Raw genomic sequence first — 24,338 nt, 5'->3', positions numbered from 1 at the left:
ATGAAAACAAACAGATGTCATCGATTCTAAAATGTCCCGGAGACAGTGAAGTAGTCTTAGCAACGTTAACAACAAACTCAACTTTTGATTAAAAAACAAACAAAACAAAACTGCAAAGGTAAGACATAATTCATGCTTCTGGCTGTCTAAAAGGTATGTTTTCTTTTCTTTTCTTCGGCTGCAGGTTCAGTGAGATTTGGTCGTAGAGTGATAAGACTTATACAGACTTACATATAGTCTCAGTTGTCATAATGTCATAATGTTTGTGCTTGTAGCATGAATTAGCGTTAGCGTGTTGTTGCTATGTGCTCTTTTAGTTGCTTGGTGTTTGAATTGTGTTTCGTTTAGGTACTAATGGTTATCATGAGCCTTTAGTTGAGTTTCTTCCCGTTATGTGGGTGTGCAGGATGAATATGTTGCTACATGTTTAACATGTGCTTATCTGGTGTTTTTGTTGTGATGTGAGCAACTGCCTCTAGGAGGAGCTGATTGTTGCTAGCTTTGTTAAGATCAGTTGGTTTTTGTTCTCCCTTTGCTCTACACATGAAAGGAAGGATATCTGTATGTGTGTGTGTAGATATGGGTGCATGTGTACAGTATATGTGTGTTTAAGATTAGATATATGTCATATATGACCATCTAGCCTCATTCAATGCCAAACAACCACCCATTATCCACATCACACACACACACACACACACACACACACACACACACACGCACTCTTCAAACTGCTTTTATCCCCTTGTGTTGTTTTTGTTTTGTTTTGTTTTGTTTTGTTTTTGTACTTTGTTATTTTTCTTTCTCTGTATAATACATGTTGGTCTTTTTTATATATGTCCCTGTACATGTCTTCACTTGTTTTGTAATCACTTTATAACACAATAATAATAATAAAAAAGATTGTTACAAATAATTTATGTTAATGTAACACTAAGCTTAGTTAGCTTAGTTAGTTAGCCCCACTTGTTTCACAGAAATAACAAATGATGGTGAAATGATTTAAGAATTTCACAAAAAAAGTGAGTTAAATCGTACTTAAAACTGAATGTATAGCTACTGATTTGACTGAACTGAACAGAACAATAAAGTTACTTAGCAAGTAAAAAAGACAGTATCTTTTTTTTTGGTTTGTTTTTTAATTGGAAGAACATTGCAAGGCATATAAATTACAGAGCAAATAAGTAGTTTTCTATTTTTCATAAATGTTTCCCTCCCACGCCCGACAATAAAGGAAATAACCAATATAACACTAATAGTGATAAGACTTAAGGCAGTAATGACACCAAAATTAGAAACACACTAGACACATGAAATAATAAAACACATACAATATTCACATATACACAAAAAAAGTATCAGTCAGTATCTTTTCCTCCTCCATACTTTATTTCTGAAAGTTATTTCAGGTTCAAGAGGTTTGGGTTTAAAGGTCCCATATTATGCTCATTTTCAGATTCATACTTGTATTTTGTGTTTCTGCTAGAACATGTTTACATTCTGTAATGTTCAAAAAACACTTTATTTTCCTCATACTGTCAGCCTGAATATGCCTGTACTTACCCTCTGTCTGAAACGCTCCGTTTTAGCGCATTTTGACCGAATTGCAACCGAATTGCGTTGCTAGGCAACAGCTTGGGTCCATGTGTAACTCCTGTCAGCTGATGACATTCACATTCACTGCAACCAGGAATAAACTGGGACACATTTAGAATGTTTACGTTTAAAATTGTGTAAAGGGTCTAAGTATTGTATATTCGTGACATCACGAATGGGCAGAAATCCTGACAGCTTGTTTCAAATGCAGAGTTTCTGAATACGGGCTGTGTGTATTTCCCTGTGGATTGAGTGTTTCGATACTTTCACAGTATTTATATAGGACTTAAGCCTGCTTTATAATAAAAAAAACGTGAAAATCTCACTTTTTTCAAAATATGGGACTTTTAAACCTGAACCATTGTATACAGACTGTATACAGTCTACTGTAATAGGCCTTCATGCACAGAGAATGAATGTGGAGAGTGTTGATGACCAATGGCGCCGACTGCTGGTCAAACTCACGAAAATGGCAATATGCAGTATATTCTATATATTCACATTCATATAAGGACAAAACTGTATACATTGAAGTTGGCTTTACAACTCTCACCTCAACAAGAGTGTTATAATTTAACTTTTACATAATTAATTTTACTAACTATAACTGTATAAAATGTATAATTGCCACAAGTGCAATAACTACATTTAAAATTAAACTTAAACTAAATTATATTCGTCATATACATACAAGTATTAAATTTGACCTCTGCATTTAACCCATCCTAAGCATGTAGGAGCAGTGGGCTGCTGTAAAGCACCCGGGGAGCAACTTGGGGTTCAGTGTCTTGCTCAAGGACACTTTGACATGCAGACAGTAGGAGCTGGGGATCGTACCACCAACCTTGTGGTTAACCGACGACCTACCCTACTCACTGAGCAGTTAAAGCTGCTAACACTGCTATACACACAACACACTTTACCCACCACCCAGTTTCAATCCCTCAAGTTCAGTTTTTGTATTTAATTGTTTTCCTTTCTCTTTATTTGTGACTATTTTTTGACTCAGTGCACTTTATAGTTGCTATTTATGCTGGTTTATAATGGTAGGCTATGTAGTACATTTTATCATATTTTTTTCATGCATCATGATGTAGATGTATTTTAGTTTGAAAACATTTTTCAAAGTTTCTTATGCATCTGTTTTTGTGCTTCTTCTGCTGTGACACTTGGAGTTCCCTGCATTGGAAAATCATAAGTAGAATAGGCTATTGTAGTAGTAGTAGTAGTAGTAGTGCATAGTGTAATAGGCCTAACCTGTTAACCAACTATATTTACTACAGCAGAGTAAACTACTCTATTAGCTCTGCCTTAAATCAATATATGCTATGCAGTATGTAGTGTAACACCTTACTGTAACTTAATGTTTAATGTGGGATCTTCCAGGGTGTGTAGTTATTTTAAAGGGTGAAAAGTCAACACATGCTTCTGTGTCAACACCAGTGTTGCCTTACTGGTTTACAGATTAAATTTAATCATGTGGTGGGCTGCTTTACTGGCTGGTTATGCGGCCATTAAATCTGATACTCTTTATTTACTGTCATTATTGTTTTACTGTTAAAATGGCCTCCTCTAATGGATGTAAACCCCGGAGTAGTTTCAGTGGGACTTTTTTTCTCGCATTTTTTTTTTTCAAAACTGAGCAGATATCACTTTAGACGTAAAACATTTACAGAGACAAAATAAAAAATAAAAGAAAGCACAATAAATAATTAAAAAAGCACGGCATCAATAAAACAAGGTTAAAAAAAAATATTAAGCGATTGATAGTTCTAGGGTCAGATACCTTTCAAGTAATATAAAGAGATCTTTGGCATATTTGGATTTCATTAATTTCAGGGACTTAATATAGAGTTGAGTTTCATTATAGTAGCACATGAAGATGGGTGGGGTCTTCAAGAATTTTGCCTTATGAATAAAGAATTTGGCTAAAATGAGTACAAAATTAATGATTAGGTCCAATTTTTTTCTTCAAATAAAACACCAAAAAAAAAAAAATACTATGATCAATAGTCAAGACCGAGTACAAAGGCAGTCGAGACCAAGTTAAGACCGAGTCCAGAGCAAATCGAGTCCTGTTCAAGACCATAATAGGCAATAGTGTCTTTCCGATATAGTGATTAATGAGTTAGGATGGAAAGCAATAATTTATAAACAATATTGATCTATTTTTTAACACCAAACTAATCAATCCATATTATTTATGTTTGAGGACCATTACAGTCTAACGTTACATTCATTAATCTTGAATTAATCTTGAATTTGCTTCTGACGTTTCTACCCCGGGACCACCCCCAATATGCCCACAAGCAGGGACATTTTCATTCAATATTAATTTTCAATTTATTTATTGAGATTATTATTTATGATCTATACCGATACTGACTCAAACAGCTGGATCGGGTATCGGTGACAATGGGGCCGATCTATTCAATTCAGTTCTATGTTTATATACTATATACATTATACACTGGAGTTTTAATTCCTGTTTAAGTTTTGACCAATTTGTTGCTGCGTTAAAAAGGTTTAGACTTGAATTGTAATTCCTGTTAATTTTGAAGATTTTTTACCAAGTTGCTGGTGTATTTATTATTATTTTAATAATAAATAATTCAGTAAATGTATATCTATGTATTTATTTGTAGGGAAAGTAATGCTTAAGTCAAGCTTGATGTTGCCTTACACATAAAATAATGATCCCAGTCACTAAAATATCACTTTTTTTACAATATGGAGATCCGAATAAAAGATGAGAAGATGAAGATTACACATTTTCTCCACTAGGTGGTGCTATAACGCTGTTTGAATGTGCTGTTTGCAGCAGCTGCTTGAGTGGCATATTGCATTTCTAGCACTTAAAAATAGATTTTAATCCATGTGTTGTGTTATATATTAGGTGACATTGTGGGATGATGTGAAAGTGAGAAAAAAAAAAGTGGACAACATTTCAGCAATAATAATATAAATCACACACACAGGCAGGAAGAGACACCACCTCTAGGGGGACTCCTGTGTTCACTAATGCAGCTTGTGTGTGTGTGTATATCAGTATTTGTGTGTGGAAAAAGAGAGAGAGGGCTAGAGAGAGTCTGGGAGGTCGAAGCGGTGGGAATGTACTGTAGCTGTGGCTGAGAAGAGCGAAGGTTGTCCGGCCAAGTTCGCAGTTTTTCCCTCTGAACCAAACCCCCGCCCCCTCTTCTTCTTCTTCCAGGCGGACAGAACGGACCCGCATCTGAAGCGTGTGACGGCGGCTGCGTGGAGCCTGAACACAGCGCTACAAAACTGGAGCTCACACTGCGGTGTTATAGTTACTCGTGTAACGAGGGATGTCCAATGGTGAGTAGGCTACCATACCTCTCTTATAAGCTCTTGTGTTGGACAACTGCTCTGCACAATGTTATTGTATTTGTCACGCAGTAAAGAGGATACATGGAGGAGAGAAAAAATGCCAACAGCTGACTTGTACTACAGTGTTTTACTGTGCGGCGTTCAGGAGCCTGAAATGTTCTGCAGGACTGTATGCACACTTTTTTACATAACGCGATTAAGAGGGCAAATCAGCTGTTTTTTTACAAATTGCACAGCATTCTCAGCAAGTTGCTCTCAGCCCAGTGACCTGTTTTTGGAGTCTAAATATAATGATATTGAAGGGAGACAGGCCCAGTATGTAGAGCCCGTTATCACTGTACATTATAGTGCAGCTATCTGCGATATCAGAGAGATCCACTGCCAATATTGAAGTTATACCCAACGGAATGTTTTTACTCCTGATAAGTTAGTAAAGGCGAGGGGATGTGTGCACTTTCCTCCTGCAGCCCTTACAGACTCCAGGCTGGACTTGAGGCTATATCCAGTGGTACAGTCTCTCCATGTGTAGTGTGAGGCTTCATTTATTTGAGAGCTGTCGACTTCGCCTGTAGGCTACTTGGAGCGTCCTGTTATGTAATGCGCCTCGGCCGACTGCCTTGCATCCCAACAGCCTGGGCCTTTACACGTGTAAATTTGCTAAACATGTTTTGTTTTGGGTTTTTTTTAAACATCAGGCCTGTGTTAGCAATGGTGACAGTCAGTATGATGTGGAGAAAACAGCAAGATGTTGCTGAAATGTGAGTGAAAGCATCACCATCTTCTTAATGTGTAATGTGCACGCAGGACAGCAGCAAATCGGCCCATATGTGGCACATTCATATTCAATGGCAGATGCATGCATGTAGCCTATACAGATTGTATTACATAAGAGCCGCATGCCGCTGCCTGACCTGTCGTAAATGTATCAAAGGTGAGTCGAGGATTAAGGTTATTGCTGCAGGAAGCCTCGCAAGCTCCGAGCAGAAGGTTTGCATTATGGGTCATATGCGAGATTGATGCTCTCAATGTGAAATATCATGCTGATTGTAATGCTAGTGGGGTTGTTTATTATTAGATCGTTATCAGAAGGAGTTTAATTAATTATAGCTATCCAGGAAAAGGTTTTCCAAGCAGAAACACATTAATCTTTAATAAAAAAAAAAGTATTTTAGATATAATCCAGACCACCCTTTCAATTAGATTTTTGTGTGTGTGTGGTGGTTGATCAACTCCTATTATAAGCTGCTGTTGATTGTAAACACGACCATGTGTGCAGTTCATGTTCCCACTGTTTGTCTCAACTCAGTCCTCCTGGCAGAGATTTGCTTATTAAGTTTAGAGGTTAGCAGTGTCCTTGACATGTGCTGCCAGAAGCCAGCTATAGTGAGTCATCAAAGCTAATGGGGGACGCATGGGCAATTTAATCTGGACTGGAGAGCTCTTGATCTCTGATGGTGCCCACTCAGTAGGCCTTTTGTTGTCAAATAGAGCACACCCATTCTTGCCCACTCAAGATGTTACGGGCAGATTGCGGTGATAGAGCCCAGCAGAGTGCCGTCCACCAAGAAGAGTTGTCAGTCTCCTCCAAAAAGCCCCCCTATGGTAAATGTTTAAAAAATCCAGAAATCAGTGGAGGGATTGTTGTAATGGGACTTTATGGTTTTGATGGCCAAATTGACCAGTGGCACCCGCTAGCATGAGGCAATAATTGGAGGAGATTTTGTTGTCACAATCCAGTGTTTTGCAAACAAAACAGCAAATCATTTCCATGGAAATGTTGGTGGGGGGAAGGTGATGAGCCATTTGCTGGATATTATTTCCTGTCTCTGCTATTGATTGTCAAACTTTTCTTCCAGAGAATCATAAACAAAGACACGCAAACATAAATAAACACTGTAACCCCGTCAACAGATGCGATGTGACAAATGGTGTGTTTTCCTTGATGTTTATTATGTATCCGTAATGATCTTGACCCTCGGGTGATATTTCTTCAGGCCGTGTTAGCTCAACAACATTCATCTGCATTGTTTGTGTGTTTTCACAGGAAAACAGGTGGTCTACAGAGGCGCTCGGTGGTGTATAGGGCTGACACTCTGACTGTTTCTACAAAGAAGGACGGCTCAAACGCAGACACACCTCCAATGCCTCGGGCCAGTCTAAGCTCATGGTGTGTGCTCGCTGGGATAAACTAGTGGCCTGGCCAAAGAGCGCTACATACAATAAAGCCCACACAGGTGAGAGGATCCTCATTTCTCCATCTCTTAAACTGACATTTTGCATGCAGGATGTTCAGATTAAACGCCCCAACTTCAGCAAATTCTTCTGTCTGTATGTTCTCTTTAACATCCCCATGTTTTTGTTTAGGATGTCGTGGGCCAGAGACCTCTTCGGAGGCAGAGTGGATGAGCGAAAGACAGCATGGGGAGAGCGCAACGGCAAAAAGAGGAAGGACAGCTCGTCGTTGTGCAACCCACACTACATGAGCTGCCTGAGGGACCATGAGGACCTGGAGCTCCCCAACGCGTCCCCTCAGCATTACCATTGCAGAGCAGGCACCAGTGGGGGCGGCTTTGGCCTGCGCTGTGGCTGGCAGGAGGACCACTACGGGAAGAGGATGGGTGGCGGGGATCTGGGTCTAAAGGCTGTGGACCTTGGCTTTGAAGATGGCGACCTGAAGCGCAGGAAAGAGGAGGAATTAGGGGAATTAGCAGAAGGCGGCTGCAAGGCGATGACTGCAGCTGACTGCTGGATGCGGGTCATGTGGGTTTTCCAATCTAAGAAATTTCAGTCCGCCAAGCTGGAGCGTCTGTACCAGCGCTACTTCTTCAGACTCAACCAGAGCTCTCTGACCATGCTGATGGGGGTGCTGGTGGTGGTGTGCGGGGTCATGCTGACCTTCCACTGCATCTACACGCCCACAGACGTGGCGTACGTCTCGGTACTCTCCGTGGCCATGGCGCTCTTCCTGGCCATGATGGTGGTGTGCAACCGCAACGGCTTCCACCAGGACTACATGTGGATTGTGAGCTACCTGGTGATCGGGGTGCTGATTGTAGTGCAGGTTTTCGGGGTGCTGATGTTGTACCCGCCCAGTGCCTCAGAGGGCATCTGGTGGACGGTCTTCTTCATCTACATCATCTACACGCTGCTGCCGGTCCGAATGAGAGCTGCTGTGGTTAGCGGAGCGGTGCTGTCCACCATCCACTTAGCGACCGCCTGGCATCTCAACAAAAACTACGACTTCGTTGGCAGACAGGTGAGTGACGGCAGCAATAACACAGAACAATAGGTCTGAAAAAATAATGTAGGGAGATATTCGTTTGTGTCTGTTAGTTTGTGTTAGGTTTGGGCGATATGGATATTATTCTATCACTGTACATTTAATTTATGTTGTAATATAATGATTAGAGCTGACACCTTTAATCTGCAACTGTTTTGGTAACCAGTTTACCGTTTGAGTCACATTTCAAGTAAACATTTTCAGGTATGTGAGTTTAAATTTCTTTTTCCCGTTTCATATAATGGTAAACTGAATGTCTTTGGGTTTTGGACCGTCGGAGAAAACAGGAAAGATCATGACAGCGACGACTATCAATCAAAAGCCGCTAAGAGGTTAAGTAGGCTCTTTACTGTGACTCGTTCAAAACAATCCATATGCCCAGATAGGTTTATGTTGTTTGTTAAATGAAAAAAATTACAAGTAATAACTTTGGCTAACTGGAATAACTAAAGTAGGTGATGTGACGGTCAACAGAAAACGTCGGTGCCTAACTTACCTTCTTTGTCTGAATCCCGCCATCCAAGTTCACAGGTAAATAAAGAGAAACCACACCCCTGTGACAATTACTGGAAATGATAGTAACCAAAAAGAACGTCTGCAGCCTAAACAAATAATTATAAACAACACAGGCTAAATACACATTTTGGCTTGAAAATTGTATTTGTGAATAGATATTCAAATAGTTGAACTTGTGTTTTTTGTTAACAAATATTCAAATGTCAATTTTGACAGCCCTATAATAATACATGAAGATGACTGTTGACTGTTTTTATACATTACACATCTGACAAATCTTCATCATATTGATGCAGAAAATCCAATATTGCCATAAAGCATTCCCGTTCATTGATTTGCAACATTACCCACAATGATGCCATACAACCAGTAGTCAAATAACTAATGCACCTTTTAGTCATATTTTTAACACTTTAAATCATAGGTTCACATTTTTCCAAGTCTGCCTCACTTTCACATGTACGGTAAAATCTGCTGTAATTGTTCCTCCTGTCCATAGTGGCTGCTTCTTAAAGCAAGTTCAGTGTAAGTGGTGGGAAATGAAAGTTTTGTGAAAAATACAAAGTTTAGTCAAAGGCAACGAGGCTTCAGACAAATCAAGTAGGAATCTTCCAAAGTTAGTGTCCTTTTAAAGTCAAAATTCCCATCACAACTTCACACTAAAAAGATGTTGGAAAATACCGACTTGATTTGTCCAACTGCTGAAGCCTCTTATCAGTTTTGGCTGAACACAATGCATCTTTTTTTAACAAAACGAGGACTGTGCAGTTTGTTCCCGTCGCATTGAAGTCATATTAAGTCTGGACAGGAAGACAGGAAGAACATTAACAGCAGCCAATAACTCATTTACTGTACATTTGGACATGTGAGTATTGTTTTAAGACACACTTGGATAAAAAGAAAATCAGTCCTTCAATAGTTGTGACAAAACATGTTTGTAAAATGTCTTTCTTGCCATGTCTATTTGGACCGTAGTTGCTGCTAAATATACAGCCATCTCTGAAAGTGAACATTTATATTCATGAGAAAACAAGACACAATGTCTCAGACTCGTGCTCGGCAGGGCCCACCATTATCACCATACAATTGAGCACAATGTTGTTACTGTATTCACTAGTGGAAACGCCCTACTTTCTCTTGCCATCAATATAGGACAAACATCGTGCAGACTCCTCAACCACTTTTCCATGTCAAAGGTGCCGTACTAAAAGTAGATGGTGCTGTAGATCTCGGCAGTTTTTCAAATGAGATTTTTAATGAGCCTATGTTTTGCGCTGTAGGGCAGCTATTGGCAACTCTGTTGGGGTTTGTGGAAGGTCATCTGGGTTGAATGAGCCCGTTTAGCTGCATTGTGGAGGAATATCATGATAATGTAGCATGGTGCCATTCAGGCCGCAATTCCCTAAAACAAGGAGGCTATTGTAGTGAAATGAAACAGGGTGGGGTGGGATACTCGGATTGTGCAATGAATTCGATGGAAAACAGGATGATTACTTCTTCGTATTGGAGGCTCTGGAAAAAAAAAATAAAAACAGAATTAGACATTTAAAATGGCTTCAGCTCCCAACACATTGAAATTATTTCTTCATTAGTTAATCCTTTCTGTATGTGCTGTCAGACCCTCACTGATTTCCTTGTAATGTTCAGTGTGTTTGTAATGATAAGATTTGCACTGCATCAGATTGTACTATTGGATGTTACTCAGGGATTCAAAAACTATACATGGATCAGCTAAATCTCCAAAACAGAAGTCATGAATGACCTTTTTGTAGGACCGCAACTAACTTCATGGACAATTAATGTGTCAACTATATTTAGGATTATTTGATTATTCCATAATAAGTCAGAAAAGAGTAACAAAAGTTTCAAATTGCTTGTTTTGACCAAAACACTAAACCGTTAAAGTTGCAATCCAACTAAAATGGAAGGTGTCTCTGTCCGTCTGTCCTTCGATTTTCTCGACAAACACTTATCCGATTAACTCCACACTTGGTGGGTGTATTGCTGCTGAGGACCCAAGGAAGTGCAGTGCAGTGTTGTGTGCGAGCTCTTGAGATCTACGGGACATATATTATATAGAAGCGCTTTATGTACCATAGACTGTTTATAAGAAGCGGACGTAGTAACTGTGACGTTACCCATCGGTTTGTGGACTGCCGTTTTGAAGCCTTGAGTTTGGCATTTTGGCCGTCGTCATCTTGTACTTTTGCAACCAGAAGTGACGAGAGGGTAAAGCTAAGTACAACCAAACCCTGAATAAGACATTTTTAGGCGACCTAAAAGGTTATAATTAACTTTCATGAACTGAAAACACACTGTGAAAGGGTTAAAGTTGTAAGACGAAAACACGGACAACTCCCAGGCCGGACAACACCGTGGTAGTGACCTGTCAATCACAAGGTAGCCTTATGTACACACTGTGTAGTGTATTGAGAGGGGGCCTCGATTAAGTGTTACACCGCCGAACGGCATGCTTGGTGCACCTTGCTCTCTGTTGATGTTTGTGTGAGCTTTACACCCACATGACGCATATACTCTGCAACTATGTCATGGCAGGTGTATTGCTCAGGACCCAAGGAAAGAGCAGTGTCGAGTGTGAAGTTGTTTGGATCAGCGGTTATTGAGAAAAATGCAAGCAGCAATCCAAGCATTCAGCACGTTCTGAACAAGCACTTTTTGAATGAGCACTGCACTAGTAATACAAGGAAGCACAGGTGTAAATAAAATGAATGATGGCTGAATTCCATTTAGCTTCTTCAGTGTCAGGGTCCTGGTATTGTACATGCTGACTCACTGTCACACTGTCATGGCTTAAGCTATGTTCACACTACAAGCGACAAAAGCAATTAAACATCCAAGCGTGGCCAGCTACATTGTCACAGTCGAAGTTTGGCTCAAGCGCTTGTTGATGTAGATATTTTGATAAATAGCAACGGGGACTGGCTAACTAGACGGAACGGAACGGGGTGAAACAAAAGCATAATATTGGTTGACGCTTCGCTGCGTCATTGGAGCGCTTAAAAAAAGTTGAGACCAGCTCAACTTTATTTGTAGCGCGTCACGCAGCAACAAGCGTAGCCTGTTGCTGCTGGAACACTTAAATAGACCGGAGCCATCATTAATGTTTTTATTTTATGTTACACCTGTGATATGCTATGAAAAGGGTTATTTGCATTATTCATTTATTGTATGTATGTATGTATTCCACAATTTCCCTGCCATTTAATTGGTGCCATAGTTCAACCTGCCAGTACGAGCTGTGTAGTGTAAGAACTTGTACAGTTTTCAGTGGGGAACTTTAGGGTCCCGTAATGGCCTACATGCTGTTTCAGAGGCCTTTTCACCCTTACAAGAATGAAAGAATCATGTCACAAACTTAAATACATGATTTTTTTTTTTTGCTGTTTGAAGTGGTCATGTTTGAAGACAATGCCACAAAATAACTTGTGACACACATGGAATGAACTCTGTAACTGTCTACAGACATGTGATTGGTTTTCTCTGCCAACCATCACTATTAAGCAACCAGATGAACGTGGAGCCACTCTGAATAAGGCAATATTGACATAACTCTACTGGTCCAGTGAGCTTGTGTGTTAAGTACCCATGCCCCAGACTAGACGGGGTGACTACAGGCACATTGGTCTGTTGCCTTTATGTACTCTGGTAGCCCTGGTTGGTTGCATTGGTCCTCTGATGATGGACTGCTGCCCTGCCTGCAGGCTTGGATCCCCAACACAGTGCGTTCTGGTTCTCTAAACAATCAATGATGGGACATGGGCCTCGCACTGTTCGGCTAGCTCTCTCGCTCTTGGGCTCATAGGCTTTTAATTAAGATTGAGGAAAGGACGTCAGGTTTGCTTGGGGTTGTTTAATGCCGTTAGCAGCAACACATTAATCTTTTATTATGAATTTCAGGGCGATTTCTTTGTTTTCCTCCTCAAGCAGTATAGTCAGCTCTCGGTCTCAACAGGTATCTCGCATCAAGCCACGTAGTTTTATGAATACAGAAGGACTCCATTCAGTCTGTCACACCCTCTGTATCACACACACGTCAGCTTACACAAACTCTGTGGCTCCTGTCCTCACATGGCCAGAATCTGATCTGGGAAAGCTGGTTTCTTCTTCTGGGACCTCATCATCCCTCTAGCCGTTTCTGTGTCCCAGACTTCTTTTTTCCCTTATTTGTATTTTCCCTGCGGAGACGTTAATGCAGCATCAGCGCTGAGAAGATGTGCGACCGATGATGGCGAGGACAAAAGAGGTCTTTGTGAGGGACCTCCACGATGAAGCAGGGGAGGCATGGGGGGGTTACAGTGGTGACAAGGGGACGGCCACTGATGGAGAGTGTGAAATAATGCAGGGCTGACGCACCCGGCTGTAAAAGAGCTGCTTCTCTCTTTCCACTTTTCTCTCGCTTTTTCTCTGAGTCATAATTCCATTCTCACAAAATCCCCCTCAGATGGAGTGGCCTTTTATTTCTCAACGGGCTGAGATTGAGCTCACGCTACTCATGGGGATTGTTTCCATAGATCTCCATGTCCCCCCGCTGTGCTCTGAAGGGCCTCTTCTGACAACTACAGAGAGATGAAGTTATAACTGCTCTCAGGAAGTTACACTGCTGCTGTTCACTTGAAGTGCGTCCACTATCCCACAGGAACAGGGTTCAGAGGGACCTCGTTCATTCTTACAGGTGGTGAATGAAAGATTTTGACTTCAGACAGGAGTGACCAAGGCTGCACTCGAGTCCTGACCCTCATGTCCTCAGTGATAGCTACCACCCTGAATACAAAGAAATCAAAGTTTCATGACTAGCTTGGAACGTTGTGCAAGAATATTTTATTTCTATGATTACATTTTGTTCTCTGATTGAATCGGCACTGTTTTTAGTCTTGACTCGGACTCTGAGCTGCTCAGACTTGGATTTAAGTGGCCTTTTTGACTACAGCCTAGAAGTATCATAAGGCTCAATTTTTGCTTGTATCGGACAAGCATCAAGTGGGCTTGGCAAGAAATAATTGCTAAGTGTTCTCCCTCACAGATAACCTCCCTCACACGTGAACCATTTATTTTACTACTAGCTGGCCTGTCTTTGGCAGCTCTTAATGAAACATGTAATTCCTTTAAAATGAGCTTCTGGAAATTGGTTTCTTTAGAATAGAATAGACATCTTTATTGTCCACTTGCGTGGAAATTTGTCTTTGGCATCACAGACATGCATCCACTTAAAAGCTTCCTTTGCAATGGGTTGAAGTACACAAGATAAAGAGAAAAAAAATTAAGTAAGTAACAAACAGTTGGGATGAAAGTGCTAAAAATATATTAACAATGAATACATATATTTAATAGATATAAATATTATTATTATAATAATATTAATATCTAATAAAATCATTTGTTAAGTAAGATGACAGATGATGGAATAAAAGATCTGTTAAAGATGTTTCACGTCATATTGAAATCAATATTAGCGTTAAGACTTGAAATGCTGTATTAAAGGAACAGTGTGTAATATTTTGGGGGATCTATTAGCATAAATGGAATATGATATTCATAACTATGTTTTCATTATTGTATAATAAGCCCGAAACTGAGAATCGTTGTGTTTTCGTTAGTTTAGAATGAGCCCTTCATATCCACATAGGGAGCGGGTCCTCTTCACGGAGTCCGCCATGTTGCTATCGCCATGTTTTTACAGTAGCCCAGAATGGACAAACCAACAACTAGCTCTGGAGAAAGCCTTTCAGGTTTTTACGTTACTTGAAGGCCACCGTAGTTCTCTGTGAAACTGCGGTAACATGAGCCGCAGAATGCAAAATCATGGTACCAGCCTCCTAAAACCACGGTTTTGCACTCGCGGCTCGCGTTACTGCAGTCTTGGAAAGGGAGGAGTGAGCGGAGGGGTACTCAGTTGGTTGCAATCTGCAACCACACCACTAGATGCTGCCAAATCCTACACACTGTACCTTTAATTATTGCTCTTACCTTATAAAAAATCACACTTTATCAAAATGTCATGACAGTAGAACTATAATGTATATGTGCATTCAATCACAATACAGACTTTAGACTATCATCAGCTTTGTCCTTAGCTTCTGTATAGTTGTTTAAATGATACACAATATATTTAAGTCAAAACACAGACATTATGTTTTTTAAAATGACATTAAAGTTGTAGTCAAAACTAATAATAATTTCATGGATAAAGTAAATGTTCTGTAAATAATCACTTTAATATTAATTCTTAAAGGTACAGTGTGTAGGATTTGGCTACATCTAGTGGTGCGGTTGCAGATCGCACCATCTGCTCACTCCTCCCTTTTCAAGACTGCGATAATTTGAGCTGCCGAGTGCAAATCCGTGACGCCGTTCGTCTCGCTCAGAGGCCATCCTTTCCATAATAACACTACTTTAGGAGCAACGGAAGTCAGATGGCGGCTGGCGCTACTACGGTTTTGCACTCTGTGGCTCACATTACCGCAATTTCACAAGCGTGTTGGCCTTCAGGTAACGTAAAAACATGAAAGGCTCTTTCTAGAGCCAGTGGTTGGTTTGTCCGTTCTGGGCTACTGTAGAAACATGGCGGAGCAACATGGCGGACTCTGTGAAGAGGACTCATTCTAAGCTAACGAAAACACAACGATTCTTAGTTTCAGGTGATTATACACTAATGAAAACATAGTTATGAATAATATATTCCATTTCTGCTAATAGATCCCCCAAAATGTTACACAGTGTTCCTTTAAGCCCTCTTCTGCAAAGGAGTATTTCACTCCAAAACCAAAAACAACCCAGTTTAGAGCAACAGATTATGTAATCTATATAATAGATATTTTCATTTCACTCTCATAATTACTTTTTTTTCCGTCAAATTACTGTAAAGTGGAAGACATATCCTGACTGCAAAGTGAGTGAAGTTGTTGGAAACTCTGTATGGATATGTATTACCTTCGGTGCTGCAGCTTGTCCACAGAGGGGTCAATTCATTATTTCCTCGTCTTCATTTCTGCTTGCTGGGATTTTGCACGCCTCATCCCTTTAACTGCATTTGGGTTTACAAAGTCTGCTGCAGGCTTCTCTGACAGCTGACGCTGTGGAAGCTGTTTTACTTCTAAGTTTTGACAGTTAGCTGACGACCAGAAGTCTTTTGATTGGAAGAAGCTACCAAATTCCTTTTATTCTGTCGGTGACGTCAATGTTTGTTGTCGTGTTGGGTTTTCTGACATTTCTGCTTGTTAGCAACACTGAACGTCTTAACGTCAAATGCACCACACAGAGCCAGCAACTTGCGTTCCAGTAGATTTATGAGGTTTTCTTTTGTAGCCTTTAGTGTAATCACGCAATATTCCTAATGGACGATCCTCAGATTATCAGTGTCTGGTTGTTTTTTTTATCATCCACTGCATGTTCATCATGTTGGCTGGGGAGTAGAGAGCACAATCAAGTGGGACTTTAGAGATTAAACTTCAAATTTAAAAGAGTCCTCACTAGAAAATGCCCCCTTTGCATTGGTCTACTTGTGTCCGGTCACCTGCGTTATGGTTTCATCTCGTGGCGCCGAGCAGCACTCTGACTCTGGCTGGAAGTCAGACACGCACACACATCACGTGGTCCAAAACAGATTCATTTTGGCCCTCAGACTGCTTCCCTGTGAGAGACCACATGTCCCTCGTGTTTTTATTATGTCACTCTCTCTCTTGTGGGAAGAGAAGTTTTGCTTTGATATATGTATCTCCATATGTTGAGTATGAACAGCTGTGTGTCCATAGGCCTATATGTCTTAAGGGGGATTATCTGACTTATTGTGCCATTGTTTAGTGCTAGGAATTTATAACCACCCTGCGTGCAAGATGTCATACATGGATTATCAAGGAACCAAACTGAAGTTGCTTTTTTGTGTGCAACATGATATATTTGGATAACCAAATCCCAAATGTAGTCCTCTGAAGAGCGAGCTATTGACAGGCAGGTCAAGGAGAGAGTGAAGTCTCAAAGGTACATCTAGTCTGTACTTTTGTTATTGTGTGTTGATCCGGCACTAGAGGAAAAACCTGTTCCTTTGGCAGATTGTTATGGGGTCAACGAATGTGGGACTAGTGGAAACATACTGATCCCGCTGCTTAGCACTGGTGAAAAAGATACCAATCAATGAAATGTCACAGGCATGGCCGAGGCGTGCATAATGCATTTAGGCCAGAACATTTGGTGTTACCTAAGAAAAACCTGAATGCAGCCACACAGGCTGCCTTAACCTTTATGCAATTATTTATGATGTTTGCTTGGAAAGTATGACAAGGGCTGTGTGTACTTAAAACTAATCCCCTCTGCTCTCTGAGTGGTATGAAACCAAAAGAAAAGTGCCTTGTTGGTTCCATATCTTCAAGTATTATCACTCTGGATGTACAAGATATATATATTTTTTTATCTTTTATTAAGTGTATTAGAGTTCACATTGGCTTATTTTTAGTTCAGGGTATAATTTTTGTTTAATGATACCGATGCCCATACGATAACTGAGTTTTGGTACTTATACCAAAACAACTTTTTTACGTTTTAGTTTGAGAAATAAAAACAAAATCTTTTGTTTGATCTCTTAAAGGAACAGTGTGTATCATTTTAGGGGATCTATTAGCAGAAATGGAATTTAATATTCACAACTATGTTTTCATTAGTGTATAATCACCTGAAAGAATCGTTGTGTTTTCGTTAGCTTAGAATGAGCCCTTCATATCTACATAGGGAGCGGGTCCTCTTCATGGAGTCCGCCATGTTGCTCCGCCATGTTTACAGTAGCCCAGAACGGACAAACCAAACACTTGATCTAGAGAGAGAGAGCCTTTCGTTCTGACAAGCTTGTGAAACTGCGGTAATGTGAGCCGCAAGAGTGCAAAACCGCGGTACCGCCAACCACCACCTGACTTCCGTTGCTCCTATAGTAGTGTTACTATGGTAAGGATGGCATCTGAGCAAGGCGAACGGAGTTACCACGGTTTTGCGCTCGGTGGCTCACGTTACCGCCTTCTTGGAAAGAGAGGAGTCAGCGGAGGGGTACCACACCACTAGATGCCACCAAATCCTACATACTGTACCTTTAAAGCATCAGCAATAATAAAGAACTAAATACAGCCTAAAATTAGCTGTATTGGAGTAAATCAGATGATGTTTTCTGATTTAGATCGGGACATACTGTATGTGATCAAACAATAAGAAACAAGACTAAGAATAATGCATTTGATGCCAGCATTTAATACTTGAAACTAATCAATATGTGATTCTACGGACAGATTTTGGTCAGCACTCAATAAGTATCGAAGTATTGATACCCAGCCCTATTTATATTATTCATATTTAGTGAATCTGGTGTCCAGTGTGCACACGTTATGTACACACACAGGCCAGGAGAAGTGGAGTGTGTGATCTGTGTCTGTCTGCGTGAGCTGCATGGATCAGAGCGGCTTCACTTGGCTGCTATCAAATGGTGAGAACCCATCATCAGGTGCTGTCGGTGCCAAACAATGCACCGGCTCAAATAATAGATCCCCCCCTTTACTCCCAACCCCACCCCCTGTCAGAGAGGGAGAGAGCTTGTGACTCATCCAGTTATTGTATTACCACCAGAGGCGATGATACAAACCCGGATAACTTCCACCACCATGGGTGGGAGCAATTAGGATTAGCGATAAGCGAAATATTGCTCTTAAAATACAGCCAATGATAAGGCAAATAATAGCCGGACTAATAATAGCTGTGTGAGTCGGGGATGAGGAAGTGCAGGCTTCTAATAACAGCTCGTGGTTTACTAACAACTTGGCTCCCTGCAAAAGTAAATACAGGGATTTAAGGCTGAACCGCCGTGGCGGGCGGCCAAGAGATATATATTAGGAATCCATTAGCGGTGTTAAATGTTGATCTGTGTGGCATGCAAGCCCCTAGGCTTTTAAGGGCAGTTTTACTCAGGATCCCGTTGAGCCTAGTGCACCCTATCCCAGTGTGCTGGTTGACAGGAAGGTGAATGGCTCTCTGTCAAAGGTCACCGTCACACTAGCCAACTGTCTTGTTATCCCACTATCCCAGTTACAATTACACCGTTGAAACAGCCACAACGAACGTCGGGCTGGTGTGAGAATGCATTACTGGAGTGAAGCTGTAATTAACAAACATGTTCACTATCAGTGTACAAACACCTTCCTGCTATTGAAATGCACACCACTGTGAACTACCCATGTCCCAATTGTCAAAGACATTACAGAACTCTTTTGTCCTTTTCTACTCCACCCCTCTTTTTCATAGACCCATTTTTGTCTTTTTCTGGGGTGTACAGGGGGCCTTTAGGGGGAGATAGCAGGTCAACAGTAGATGTCACATAGAAGTGGTGTACATCATCTGAAAGCTGGGAACCTGAAGATTAATTTGAGTTCAGCACTGTGTGTTAAATTGTTCTTGTCATAAATCATAAATTAAAAAAATAATGAATCAGTAATAAATTGTGAGAGTGTATAAAGGCTTAGAACATTATAAAGGCAGTATATGATGGCCATTACCATGCTCACTTTTGTCTCATAAGTTGTTTTTGGGTTGATACCATTTGTTACACAGATTTGGTGCTAAATTTAACCATTTTTACCTCTTGAGAATTTATGAAAAAAGATCAATAATCCCTCCAAAATATCACATTAAGACACCAAGTCCTTGAGGAACACCATAGAAAAAGCCACACTGTGATTTGGTGTTAAGAATTGCATTTTTCTGCAATTGGATGGTGAGCACTTCTGTTCTGGAAACTGCTCAGAAACCCCCTTATTGTCAATCTACCTAGGAAAGCCATCCATCCTTTGAATGCTCTAGGTCTCTAGTTTGTGGTGTTAAAGTTTCATGAGGCTGTGATCATCCTAGAGGTCACCACAGGTCATTTTATACAGTGAGGTCAAGTTTAAAAAAATGGTCTCACAACAATGAAATGGCTACTATGGCGACTAACATCATCACACATGAATATAATTGGGCTTTACAGTGACACCCAATTTATGTAATTCCAAGACTGTTTAGAGACCCCAGTATGCAGAAGGCGAAAATAACACATTTATACTGCATTCAAAAGACACCATTGTTTTTGCCCCAAACTGATTTGTGATTATCATAAAGTGGGCATGTCTGTTGAGGGGAGACTCGTGGGTACCCATAGAACCCATTTTCATTCACATATCTTGAGGTCAGAGGTCAAGGGACCCCTTTGAACATGGCCATGCCAGGTTTTCCTTGCCAAAACTTAGGAGGGTTATTTAGCCTCTTTCCCAACATGTTAGCATGACATGGTTTGTAACAATGGATTCCTGATACCAGTACCTTCGCTATAGCTCTAAAACCTGAGCCTGCTGCCGCCTCCGAAAGACAATAAAGTCTGGCCGAGGGCACCGGCGCCCTCAAGGAGTGGAAGACGTTAACCTGCTCAGCCTCTTTGACTTTCACCTGACCAGCTTATTAAATGGAAAGAGCAGATCATCCTAATGGTTTTGTCCAGTCAGTGTAAGACAGTTTTTCCTGTTCAAAGCCCCGAGCCTTCTTGGTGTGTGTCTCACAGCATGTCTTATCCACATTTTCAGCGAATGATGTCAGATGCAATAACAAGACCCTGGTCCCATGATGTAATTTCACACACTCAGGGTTAATCCAAAGGAAGTTATACTCTGTCTTGTGCCTTCACGGGATCCTCCCACTGAAGTGTGCAGAAAGCTCAGAAAACGCATTGTTTCGTGTCGTAATTAATCACGCTCCCTCCTCAAACGTGAGAAAATAAAGCCCTTTCCTTTTAAGGTGGCAGAAAGACGGTGCTGTTTTGTGTCACGAGCACCTTCGTGTTGTACATAAGAGCCATAGCTGCTATTGCCTTTAAGCATTCAATATGCCTGAATCACATTTCCTCTTTGTTTTGGTATGTATAGCAGATATGATCAGGACATCATAAAGAAAAGGCCAGAACACAAAGACATAATACAGTAGCAGCTCAGCTTGTAGTTTTCAAACATGTGTGAAACTCAACACCCGTGCCGTTATTCCCGTGAAACGCTGCTGATGTATCAGGCTTCAGAAACATGTCACATGTGACTTTTCCTGAAGAGGGAAGACGGATGTGTTACGTGCATGAGTTCAGTATCAGCTCATCCTCGACTGAGCAGCTCGTGGAAGCCAAAACTTGAGTCGCAGCAGTTTCGTTTCTGCTGTTTAAACTATAACCTGTTGTTCTTGCAGCCATATTGATCTGTATGCTTTGTAGTAAAAGTCAATACTGTGTATAGTTGAAGAGTTAGCACAGGGAAGGACAGTGGTTAAAACAGTGTAGTGAGTGTTACTGTAGCAGATGCTTATATAACTGGACAGTGAAACTAAAGTCTTGTATGTTTCTATTGGAGCTGCAACATCTGGCCCACACACACTATCTCATTTAATGTAGCTTAATGCTGCCACTCTTAATTCTGTTAGTATTTAAAGACAGTCTGGCTACAGGGGGGAAAACAACATGTTCTCATGTCGAACAAATGTAGTCACCAGCAGACATTTTCCCATCTTCGGAGTTAAATATTCCTGCTACATCGTTCTCTGTCAAAGCGAAATGGTGGCCTTGGGTTCATGTTGTGCATTGTGCTTTAAAGGAGATGGAAGCAATAACAGCTCAAATGGGAATTCCTGGATGTTTAGCTCACGGTCACACAGTTCAAGGTCTGGACTCCCTCACACAGTTCAAATCAGTGAGAGAGCAGCCAGCAGAGAGGAGTGGATGGGGCTGGTGGTTGATTTGTTAGGCTAATTAACCCAATCTTGTGTCCATGCAGCCGCCGTGCTGTAATTGCAGCTGTGCCTGCGAGGGTGTGAGTGGGCAGGAAGTGAGGGGTTAGTGAGGACACAGCTGGGAGGAGAGTGTTGAGTCCAGCCCTGCCCACTCCTCCACCTCCCCTCCCTCCCTCCTTCTGTCTGTCCAGCCAAACTCTGACCCCGGACCACTGAGCAGCCGACACCACTGACAAACAGACACTGGTTTACTCACCAGCACAGCTTTCTATCTAATACTCACCAAAACAATAGAGCATTTAATATTAATATGTGCTAATTAATACATTTTACCCATTGTATCATAATTCAAATGAGGAAATATGGAGGACAGTGGACACCTGCTGGTGCTGTTACTAATGCTGCTACTCATGCTACTATTGCTCCCACTACTATATTAATATTCTACTTGTACTGTTTCTATATCTATCTATCTATCTATAGTAAAAATGTGCCTTTGCTGCGCCACTGACAATACAATAAAACAAATAATAATTAAAACTGATGCTAATAATCACAACGAAATATAGAAACCTGTTCAATGACCAAAAACTGGATGTAAATATAAGGAACAACATATTTATGGCTGCACCTAACGATTATTTTCATTATTGATTAATTTGTTGATTATTTTCTTGATTAATAAATTAGTTGTTTTGATCTATAAAATGGTGAAAAATGACGATCAGTGTTTCCCAAAGCCCAAGATGACGTACTCAAATGTCTTGTTTTGTCCACAACTCAAAGATATTCAGTTTACTGTCATAGAGGAGTAAAGAAACCAGAAAATATTCACATTTAAGAAGCTGGAATCAGAAAACGTTTTTCTTTTTTTTTTTCATTGTAATAGTTGCCGATTAATTTAATTGTTGACAACTAATCAATTAATCAATCAATCGTTGCAGCTCTAAATCTATTAGTCAATTGTCTGGTAATTAATCTGGAACTATTCTGATAATCTATTAATTGTGTAATTTTTCAAGCAAAGATGCCAAATATTCTCCGACTCCAGCTTCTCAAAAGGGAGGACTTGTTGCTTTGTCTTACTGTATAACAGTAATTTGAAAATCTTGTTGATTGGACAAAACAAGCTATTTTAAGATTACCATAGACAAACATTTATGCCTTTTTCGAAACTAAGGGTGTTTAATTATTAAAAATGTACATGCAAAGATGAACTCAGTCAATACTTTATTTAATTTGCAAAGATATTGGCCCTCTCAAAGTAGTGCTACGATGTTGGATTTTACAGTGACTGTGATAAATTCAAATGCAGATCCCACTGTTCTGATTGCATAAAAAAGTTAACTTTCTTTACTAAGATTTTATGCATATGGTGGCATGTCCTTTATACTGACACATCTAAAATTAGATTTAAAATTTCGCAATATATCGCTTTGCTTACAGTATTGCAATATATCGTAATATATTGAATTGTAATGCCTGTAGCATGACGCGTATCGTATCACCAAATTCTTAACAATCCACAACCCTAATCAATACTAAACAATTCATTGATTAGTGAACATAATTGTTATTTGCAGAAAAGAACAGAATGACATTAGTTGCAGCAGCAGCAATAGGTCACTCAAAGTGCATAATAAGCTTTGAAAACTTGGGGTTGCACACTCATTTAATGTAAGATTATCTTGTGGCTGTCCCTCGAGTTCACAGAGACCATAAATGTTGGGAAAAAGAGGGACAAATGATAAATGTCGTCAGCCCTAAACCCGGGATGCTACATGGTATAATTCAGCTGAGTGAAGTGAGCCACAAGAAAGTAATAAGAGACGACTAAAATGTGAGTTCATGTGACCCTGCTACTTTGTTTAGGGAGTGGCCTTGTTCAAAGCTCTCAAATGGCAGTGTAAGAAGAAGAAAACTCTTCTATCTGTGTACTGTTCTACCAAAAGTCGGTCCCCTTTATTCGCGGTCATTGTTTTCCTCTGAGGCCAGTAACTCCTCTGTTACTGTTTAATGGCTTTCTTCGGGCTCTACAGATACAGTGTCAGAAAAAGTGGTAAAATCAGGGCCAGCCAGATGCATTTTGTCCTTATTGGAACTGTTGAATTTAAGCCAGTAAATTGAAGGTTGAGATATTGAACTAGAAGGATAAATGACCATCATAATCTTTTGATTTGAGGAAAAATTTGTTGGTCAAATTAGAATAATGGAGTGGGTGGTTTTAGCTGGTGGTTGCAGTTTGTTTTAGTCAGTAATTCCAGGATCGCTGGGAGATTTTTTTCCTCATGTTTGGACAACGTTTATATGTGCAAGTATTAATTCGGGGTCTGCTTTTCTGACAGATGTGCGGCCTGGGTCCAGCTCTATTTAGCTTTGCGGAATTTGCTTCAGCATCTCACAAAGATTACTCCGTGGCCTCGCTGGTCGCCTGAGACCAATTTTGGTTTGGCCCGAGCCATGACGAAAACAAAGCTCTGAGTCCAGATGGCAGAGACCCAAGATGGCAAAGACAGGCACCCCCACCCCTCTGCAACATTTATCTTTATAAGGAATGGCTTCCTTCTTATGTCAGTAATTACACATTATAGTAACCCCTGATTATACCCGGACTAGTGCAACAGAGTCTCATAGTATTGTCTATTTTTACCACTTTGGTACCACATGTTATCTTTGAGCAGCAGTGTGTGACTGGGCTTTGACGTTCATCTCTGTAAGACATTTTTAAAAGCTCCAGATGCCTATCAAAGGTCATGTGCTGGTGAGTAGCCCCCATGTCAACAACAGTCCGGGTCCCCAGAGCCACTCTGTTGAC

General features: G+C 40.6%; 1 protein-coding gene across 3 annotated transcripts in view; it reads left to right on the top strand.

Moving 5' to 3' along the window:
• The window catches only part of LOC141772926 (adenylate cyclase type 6-like), a 48,146-nt gene continuing 23,808 nt past the window's right edge, over positions 1 to 24,338 (top strand). Inside the window, exons 1-4 of one of the 3 annotated variants that reach the window (XM_074644460.1) lie at positions 1 to 118; positions 4,808 to 4,932; positions 6,989 to 7,178; positions 7,309 to 8,200. In XM_074644460.1, coding sequence (XP_074500561.1) covers positions 7,310 to 8,200 — 891 coding nt within the window. In that variant the 5' untranslated portion in view covers positions 1 to 118; positions 4,808 to 4,932; positions 6,989 to 7,178; position 7,309. Of the gene's footprint in view, positions 154 to 4,638; positions 4,933 to 6,988; positions 7,179 to 7,308; positions 8,201 to 24,338 lie in introns of those variants that run through there. The other 2 variants (XM_074644461.1, XM_074644459.1) reach the window with 2 other exon arrangements.

Source organism: Sebastes fasciatus, chromosome 8 (genome assembly GCF_043250625.1).
Source record: "Sebastes fasciatus isolate fSebFas1 chromosome 8, fSebFas1.pri, whole genome shotgun sequence".
NCBI lineage: Eukaryota > Metazoa > Chordata > Actinopteri > Perciformes > Sebastidae > Sebastes > Sebastes fasciatus.
The sequence above is the reverse complement of the archived record's forward strand: the minus strand, read 5'-3'. Positions and strand labels throughout refer to the sequence as shown.